Source organism: Tupaia chinensis, unplaced genomic scaffold (assembly GCF_000334495.1).
Source record: "Tupaia chinensis unplaced genomic scaffold, TupChi_1.0 Scaffold147351_1, whole genome shotgun sequence".
Classification (NCBI taxonomy): domain Eukaryota; kingdom Metazoa; phylum Chordata; class Mammalia; order Scandentia; family Tupaiidae; genus Tupaia; species Tupaia belangeri.
This window is the reverse complement of record NW_006207202.1, coordinates 726,618-735,557: the sequence shown is the minus strand read 5'-3', so window position 1 is coordinate 735,557 and position 8,940 is coordinate 726,618. Positions and strand designations below refer to the sequence as shown.

Sequence of the window (8,940 nt, the reverse complement as noted above, 5' to 3'; positions counted from 1 at the left end):
GAGCGGGCCAGGGGAGGTGAAGCACTGGAAGGACATGATTGCCCGTCCACGGCAGCCTGTGGCCCAGTGGCACCAGCTGAAGGCCTGAGTTAGGGCCAAGGGAGGCCCAGGGGGCCGAGGGCCTGGGTCCCCATCATGTCCTTACCACTTTATGCACAACGCCCAGCTTGGCCCCCCTGCCATGGGTGAGGGGAGGACCCTGAGGGCTCAGCCAGGGAGGGGTCCTAGGACTTAATTGGGGCCTGTTTCTAGGAAGTACCAGCTCCACCCCCTTCCTGTCCAGCTTGGGGGGAGGGGCTCTGGGAGCCATTTTCCTGCTTTGCCCCTTTCCTTCCCGACTTGCTGATACTAAAGAGGGGTGGGAGGTCCGAGAGCCAGTTGGGCAGATGGGCAGATCCCTCCAGAGGCCCGCCAGGTGGGCATGGTCCCCCGTTTTCTTTAAGGCAGTGCCTGGAGTGGAGAGAGGCCACTGCTGCCTCCCCAGGTCCCTACGCGGGCCCAGGAGAGGGGAGACCAAGGCGTTTGGCCCCGGCCTGGCCAGAAGAGGCCTGTCCCCAGGGCAGTTCAGGTGCCGGCTGGGCCCTGAATGCCAAGGATCGTGTATAGCCTGCTCCTGGGTCCTGGAGCCGTGGCCCTGTGTACTTGTGATGTGTCTACGGTGTGTGTGTGTGTGTGTGTGTGTGTATGTGTGTGTGCGCGCGTGGAGGGGCGACTCGCTCCTTGTCCCCCTGGGGCTGGCAGTGCTGAAGACTGTGCAGAAAAGGCAGAGTCCCATGAAGGTGAGGTGGGCCTGGAGGCTGGAGAGGTCAAGGCCACAGAGGCCAGAGTGGGAGAGGCAGGCGAGGGCCTCCAGGATGGGGACCGGGATGGGAGAGGCAGACCCGGAAGCTGGGCTGCCTCCCTCCGTCCCCTGCCTCTTCCTCCCCCATGGGTGTCCCCTTTTCCCAAAATCCTCCTCTAGCTCCTCTCTCAGCAATTTCAGCTCTTGAACATCCATCTGCATCTTTTAGGCACCTACTGTGTGCATAGCATCCCACCAGGACTCACTCACTCCCTTCCTTCTCAGGGGTCCCAAGCCCCACAGCTCCTCCCGAGCACCCACATCCAAAGACCCTCCCCAGAGCTCGTCCGCTGGCTAAGTTGGCAACATTCTCCCTGCTTTCCCACTTCCTTGCCCTTCCTCGGGTCTCCCTGCCTGTGCAGGGCCCCTGCCCCTGGCTCCTTCACCCCTCCCACTACCCAAGGCTTGTGGACCTCCCCTCCTGTTCCCTCTCACCACACATGGCCTCCCCACCGGCCATCACCTGACCACCTCCAGGACTGTCTTCTCACCCTCCCCCACACCCTGGTAACCCAGAGCAGCGCCTGCTGCCCCACCCACTCAGTGCAGGAGGAGGACGCAGGGTAAGCCCAGGCAGGGGTCCATGGTTTCTCTGCTTCTGCTACTGCTGAGCTAGAGCCAGCTTCTCCTTGGAGACAGCAGATTTCAGGATGATCCTGCTTAAGCCTTCTCATCCCCATGCTGGTCCTGGTATTGATACAAGGCCCAGCTGGTGACAGCCTCCAACCCAGGGGGGTCTGCAAGCCTGGGCCTGGCATTCACTACACACACCACCAGGTGGCGTCAGGACACCTCAGTCTGTGGCCAGGCAGTCGTCCACAGTTCTACCCAGGGTGGGCCTGACACCCCAAAGAAAAAAAGGAGACTGGACAGGGGTTGAGTACAGCAGAAGCATAGGTATTTTGGAACTATTTTCCTTCAGTGGGCTGCCCCAGAGCCACGCCTCTGTGCCATACAGTGGGCCCCTTTAAAACCAAAATGTTCTTAAATTGAATCCCGCCGTGCCCCCACCCCACCCCCAGGGACCTGGGGAAACTTTGTGGACGATTCTCATGTGAAGCAAATAGTCACCCACATCGCTTGTCAATCCAAATGTTTCCATATTGTAGCTCTGCTTGAAGTGGAGTGGGCCCTAGCTGCCTGAGCCTTGGGGGGACTGGGCGCCAACCCCCAGGGGGACAGGAGGGCAGTGCCCCAGAAGCTGTGTGGAAGTAAGAGAGGGTGTTGTCGAAGTTTTGAGAAATCGAGGGTATCTGTCATCCTCCACCCCTCCCTCAGAACCACCTCAGACTGGTGTCCCCTCACCCCGCTGGAAGGCCCACCGCAGGGGCACTCCTGGTTCCCAGCATCAAGGGAGCCAGCGACCGACCGCAGCCCCCTCTCTCCGAGCCCCACCCACCAAGCTCTGAGCCAATGCAGGGAGCATCCGGTGGCTTCCCAATCAGATCCCACCCAGGCACACTGGTGACCTGCCTGGGGTTCCCCCAGTACAGCTGGGGCGCCGGGGACCCGGGGGAGGAGCGGCAAGCGCTGGGCCAATGGTTGATGGGCTGGTGGCGGGTGGGGTGGGGATGGGCATTCCAGACTGATAAGGAGAAATTTGGGGGGGGGTGCATGGGATCCCTGCCACCTTCCCAGGACCTTGGGCAAGTCACCCACACTCCCTGGGCCTGTTTCCCCATCCGCAAAATGATGGTAATAATACTTCACCTACCTCATGGGGGAGGTTGTGAGGCCACCGTCACCTGACCTGGGGGTCAAGGCAGGAGGACTCTGAAGGTGCTGCTCGGGAGCAAAGTATTACTGACAGTAAGGAGACCTGAGAGTAAGCCCACCTGCCGTTCCCCACAGGGAGCCTCCAGGGATGGTGGGCCCAGACCAGGCCCGTCTGTCTCCACTGTGTCCCCGGCCCCTTCCTGAGCGTCATCTGCCTTCTATGTGGGTGCCCTAAATTTAGTTCTCTTTCTGTAGCCATTTCCCTGTGTAACTTCTCTACAAATTCCACTTGCCCCAGGACCCCCCAATGCCTGCCCACTGGCACCAGCTGCCTGGGGAGGGGAAAAGAAAACAATCACAAAAGAGCCAAGAGGCCCCCAGCTGGGGCCCGAGGGGTGGGGATCGGTGGCCAGTTTGTATTGTGTTTGAGTCCTCAGCGCAAATGTTTTATATAAAAAAAAAAAAAAAACAAAACCCACTATCACAAAAAAGAAAAAAAAAAAAAAAAACAAACCAAAACCCACTATCACAAAAAAGAAAAAAAAAAAACAGCAAAGAGAAACGAAGAAAAAAACTGAAGAAAAAAAAAAAAAGGAAACAAAACCATACGAAATTTTTGCCATCTCACACACACCTTCTAAGCCAGCAGGATTTCCTCTTTGCAAAAATCCTATTTTTGTGGGAATGGGCCCTGCTTTTTGTGGCAGGGCCTGTTCTGATTAATAAAGGATCATGAAAAAGTAGGGCCTTGGCTGTTTCCTCCGTGGGCCCCAGCCCTCTCTCACCTCTCCAGGGGAAGAGGCAGTGGGGTGAGGGGGCTGGGGAGCCTGGGACTGAGTCTCCCCTCAGCTTGTAACCTTTGCGATTCGACTTTGCTAGTGACCAGGTCCTTTCTGAGTTCCTAGCTCATTCTCAGATCTAAAATACAATCCCACCGGCTGCCAGAAAACAGGGGAGCAGTTACATCTCTCAGGCCAGGCCTGAAGCAGGGCTCACAGGAGTGATGTCCCTGCCCGGCCTTAGGGGTGTCCCCCTGATATCCTCTCCCTGAGTTCCCAGGGGACCGTCTCCACCCTCCAAGGCAGGTCAGACAAACGGAAAGGGGCCCTTCCATCTTGACCGCATCCACCACCCTCTGGACCACTGTGGTTTCAGGCCAGTCTCTCCTTCCTGGTCCCCATGGGAGCTCTAGGTCTGTCACCCGGCCCGGCTCCTTGCCAACATTTTCTAGTTGGATTCTTTAGCATTAGAAAAGGTTCCAACTCAAAAGTGTACCTTCCAGCTTGCGGGGCCTGGGACACTGGTTCCAAGCCCTTCTCCAGTCTCGGTGGCCCTGGGCTGTTTCCTGGCTGGCTCATAGTTCCCTCAGCCCACGAAAAAGCAATAACCCCTCCAACCCCTTCCCCGTTCCCTCTCCACACCCAGCCCAGGGGAAGCCAAGGCCTGGCAGCTCTCAGGGTACTTCGGAAGGAAGGTGCTACGCCCGCTCAGGCACAGAAGGGACAAGCGTGTCTGCGGGCGCTGCGCACTCCAAAGCCACACTGCACCTCCTGCTCCCCGGCTCCTCCGGCTGGTGGCTGCCTCCTCCCGCTGCACTAAAGACCCTGCCTGAAGCTGCCCCCTCTCTTTCCTTCTGTCCCCTCCATTCCCTACAGTCTGGTTGAAATGTTCCTTTCAAAGGTAATTCTTTTTGGCTTCTGATCTCTGTTCCAGAGGGAGGGGGCCCTGGGGGTCAGGTAAGTAGCCTCAGGAGCGCCCCCTGCCAGAGCTTCTGTTCAGGCTTTCTCTGTGAAATCAGCCTTGGACAACTGAGCCTCGAAGCAGAGACGGCTCTGCTCCGGCAGAGGCCTCAGGGCTCTCCCTGGACTCCGCCTCGTCCCTCTGCGTTGGCGCCCTCCTTCCAATCTGTCTCCATCCACGCTTACTCTGAGATATTCGCCCACCTGTCCCCGTACCTGGGACCACTGCCCCCTTTTCTTTCTCCCGCAAGTCCCTCCTGGACACCACTGCTCTCTAGAAGGCGATCCTGGGTTCATCCTGCACGCCTCTCCCTCCCCCACAAAGACAGCCAGAAGGACATCGCGCGAGCCCACCGTATGCCCCAGCCCGTGGCTCCCTGACCATCTGTTTCCCGTGACGACGTCCCGCTCCCCGTGTCTGTGTCCTGCGTGTACGTGTCGTGTCTTGTTTAGATTGTGAGCCCCCCTGGGCAGGGATCCCTGTCTGAATCCACGTTCTGTGTGGCACGCCAGGGTGTGCTAATAAATGTTCATCTTCAGAGCAAGAGTGCCCGGGTGTCTTGAGGGAGCTTTGGGACAGGTGGCTGACATTGCGGTGTGGTGGCATTAGGTCCCCGGCTCCCTGACACCCTGTCCTCCTCCTTTCCCAGGCCCCTGAGGTGGGTGGGAGGGGAGTGAGACATGGCAGTAACAACAGCCGGGCAAACAGCCCCCCTCGGTGCATGTCTCCGCTGCTCTGCTGGCCAAGAGGTCTGCTGTCAGGAGGCTCTGGGCTCTGGGGACAGGAAGAACCAGCTGCGATCCTCGATCCTCGTCCATACCACTCCCCTAAGTGACAGTCAGCCTCCCCAGGGTCGCTCCCACGTAGCCTGGCTGAGCACCAGGCTAGGAGTCCTCACCCCCATTTATGGCAAGTCTACACTCTCCGGACCTGGTTCTAGCCCTAACCCTTCCCCTGCCCTGTTCTCACCACAGCTCCCACAGACCTCCTTCCTGCCTTAACCAACTCCCTTGGCCTCTGCCCCTGCACTGCCTGGCACAGACACGACTTTTCTGGGGCCCTCCTCCATTCCCCCATGCCCATCTCTGACTGCCCCGGGATGATGTGGGGAACCACAGACGTGGCTGTTGCTACAAGTGCCCCTAAAGTCTCCCCGTATACCAGAGGCCAAGTGAGGAGTCCCAGGAAGTTAGAGGGGAAGAGTGCTAGAACTTCTCATTTGGGGCTTGCCCCATCACCAAGAGGGGCTGTGATGGCCATCTATTATTTGTGTGTGTGTGTGAGAGAGAGAGATTTTTGCTATAGGGCACGTGCACTCGCCAGACAGAGATAAACATAGAGACAGAAAGCGAGAAATCACCCCCCAGGGGGGATGACCACGCCGCAATCCCTTCTCCATTCTCCTCTCGGGATCTTGGGCACGCACGCACACGCGCCCGGCATGAGTTTTAAGCCACCGGGGCCAGGACACGAACCACAGTCGACTACGTGGGAGTCCAGCGACATAGCCATTATGCTAACTGCTGGTTCCCATGGCTATTTTTGACAGAAGCCCCCACCGTGGTCTCCCTCACTTCTGCACAGAGACAGATCCTCCTAGGGCTCTAAAGCCAGGCGTTAGCACCCTCTTAAACCAAATCCCAATTTGCCAGGAGGAACCAGCTCCTGCTGCTGCACAAGCTAGTAGCGAAGCCGAGACCACTGTCCTCTCCTCTTCCTGGGGAGAGGCTCAGCCTTGGCAGCCCCTGCTGGGCATGAATAAGAGTGCCATGTTTGACCATGTGGAAAGGCAGGGCCTGTGTGTCCCAGGACAGCCCGGGAGACTCATCTCAGGGCCTTGCCCTGCGCCGAGTCCTGGGTTAGTGCAACAGCAAAGAGCAGCAGGGAGACAGCCCACAGAGGGCGAGGGGACAGCTCTGCCCGGCAGTTCCTCCAAGGTGACCCAAGCATCCACACCCCGCTCCCGTGTCTAAGACTCGCATGAAAGCCCTGTAGCCAGACACTTTGCATGGGCTATGGAGCTGCAGTATCAGATGGAAATGAGCCTAACTCCTTGTGTACAGATGGAGAAACCGAGGCCCAGGGGCATGGCTTGTTCAAGGTCACTCGGTCACTAGGGCTGGCACCCAAGCCTTCTGATCCCAGACCCTGCAGTATTTCCCCTACGCCCTGATGCAAGGGGCAGCCCAAGAGGACAGTCCCTGGCCTGAGTGGGGTCAGGAGAGACCAAATGATCTCTCAAATTTCTTCCTCCGAGATCCCAGGTCCCACAAAAGCCCGGATGGAACCTGAGTAGGGGAAGCCCTGTCACTCAAGTTCCAGACCTCTCCTTCTCCTTGGGTAAGGACAGCCCCTAGTCGTCCCCACCCTAGCACCCCTTTGTCTCTTCAAGGCCTTCACTCTCTCTTGCAAGCAGACTGCTCCAGATCCGTGCCCAGCCTCCTCCCTCATCAGGACCCAGTGTGCCCGCTGAGCTGCTGGGCAAGGCCTGACCTTTTGGCCCAGTATGACATCAGCCCGTTGCCATGGTGATGTAGGCCTGGCAGGATCTTCTCATGGGAAATGGTCTTCTAGGCTTGAGGTTTTACAATGTTCTTCCTTTCATGAAATCCTTCATTCCGCCTCCCCCTACCCCCTGCCACCACCAAATAACAAGGGGAGAAGGTAAAGTCGAAACTGAGCAAAAAGAAACTCAGAGCGTGAGAGGAGGAGGAAAAGAGGGCAAGAAAGAAGGACGCGAGTAGAGCTTTGGGGTGGCAGCAGTACCGGGGACAGAGTAAAGTCAGCCCAGCTTGGGGGTGGAGGGGAGACGCCAAGCCATGCTAAGAATAGAGAACCTGAGAACGAGCTGGAGGAGACCCACAGCCTGACCAAGGGAGGGGGTGAGCTGGGAAACAGGAAATAAGATATCAAAAGGCGGGACACCAGCCAGGACACCAGACATGGCCAAAGCCACTTCTGTCTGCCGACCACCACTTGCTCCCCAGACAGACCGGACACAGCAGTGGGCTGGGGTCAGCCTGACCCAGCGCAGGGGCACAGGGACAGAGAGGCGGTGCAGAGGGAGCCCAGGGTCCCCTCAGCAGTGGCACCCGGTGCTCCCAGGGCTTAGAAATAAACAGGCATAGAGGAAATGCACATTCTTTCTCCAAGAAATAGCATTTATGTTTACAGCCAGTTTTTTCATCCTAAAGAAAACACTACCAGGCGGGGCCCCTGCCCCTCACAGTGTCCCTGAGTGTCCCTTGGCCCTGGCCCTCTCCTCCCGTTATTGCTTGAATGGGAGAGATCTGGTCCTGGGAATTGCAGTGCAAGGCCCCTCTCCTCACCCCCTCGAGGCTGTCCCTGGTGACGGAGTGGAGGCTCACAGCGCTCGTGCCGTGCCCCGAGCCGTGCCAGCCACCCTGGCTGTGCCCATGTAAGGGAATGGAGAGTGCAGGCAGTGGGAGAGGCCCTGGAGCCAGCCTCCCAGAGCAGAGAGCCCTTCTCTGGGGCAGGAGGCCCTGGAGGCACAGTGGCTTCTCCTCCAACTTGACAGCTGGAAGGCTCAGGCTGTGGGGAAGGGAGGGAGCACTTTCTTTCCTAGCGAGATCCGATCCCAAGCGCTTGATGGGAGGAAGGATGGGGAGGAGACCATGCCTTCCAAACTTGAGTGGGCCTGGGGAGGGAGGTATGTAGCGTGAGCCCCGCAGAGGGGTGAGGGCAGCTGTGGTGTCAGGGCCCCAGTCTGTTTCCCACATCTGCCCTGGGCACCAACCCCAACTCCAAGTCCCTGTCCCTGGTCCTTCTCCCAGGGGCGTTCTCACACAGATGGTTACTCCAGAGGTAAGCACTCCGCACCAGAAAGGGTAGGCCCAGGAGACCCAAACCCCAGAAGGAGGGGGGTTGGAGGGCGCGGGCTCTGGGCATCCAGACTCAGCATGAGGTGATGCTTCCAGGGACAGCGGGGACCCTGGTTCCCAGAGGAAGCTGGCATCTCTGTGGTGGTAGAGGCTCCACCACCCACTGGATGGAGCCCAGACTTATTGGTCTGATCGCGGGCCACAAATCAGTCAGGGGCAGTCTTCTTGCTACCCAGGAGTGTCTGAAGATGGCCCCCAGGCCCGCCTGTGCCTGCAGCTTGCCCAAAGCAGCCCTTCCACTTCCCCCAGGTAGGAGCCCACGGTCCCACAGACCTGAGCAGCCAAGCTTCCCAGAGGCGCTCTGCTCAGAGTGGCAGGAGCCCATCACCCAGAGCAGAGGCTCAGGTGCCCAGCCCTGGAGCAGCTTCCAGGGCACGAAGACTGCCCTCTCCAGGTCCCAGAGCCCGGGTGCTAGCTCCTCCTATGAGCAGGTCTTCTTCCTCCTCATCTTCAAAGGCCCGCGCTGGGCGCCGAGGTGGCGGGCGGGGCGTGGGCTCGTCGCGCTCGGCCATGCGCTCGACTGCACCCTCGCCCACGAGGAAGACAGTGTCGGCGACGCGCGGGGGTCCAGTGACAGGGTTGTGGTCGTAGGAGAAGACGCGCAGAGCACGCAGCGGGTGCAGGTCGGGGAAGCCACCCAGGCGGTTGCGGTCGAGGTCGAGGATGTGCAGGCGGCCCATGCGCAGCAGCGCGGGCGGGAACTCCTCGAAGCGGTTGCCGTAGAGCCAGAGGCCACGCAAG

At 59.1% G+C, this 8,940-nt stretch overlaps 2 protein-coding genes across 2 annotated transcripts in view; one reads left to right on the top strand and one right to left on the bottom strand.

Annotated features, from left to right (window-relative positions):
* Window positions 1–3,071, top strand: part of SYT7 (synaptotagmin 7) — a 43,914-nt gene extending 40,843 nt beyond the window's left edge. The window contains 1 exon segment of the mRNA XM_027768746.1: window positions 1–3,071. This exon segment is cut by the window's left edge and continues 41 nt beyond it. Within this exon segment, the coding sequence (XP_027624547.1) occupies window positions 1–88 (88 nt within the window). The 3' untranslated portion in view covers window positions 89–3,071.
* A 4,369-nt stretch (window positions 3,072–7,440) lies between these two features.
* LRRC10B (leucine rich repeat containing 10B) lies at window positions 7,441–8,940 on the bottom strand (the record flags this gene model as incomplete). Its single annotated transcript, XM_014584647.1, is given in 1 exon segment — window positions 7,441–8,940. A coding segment is annotated over 1 exon segment (400 nt), but the record flags the coding sequence as incomplete, so codon positions are not given.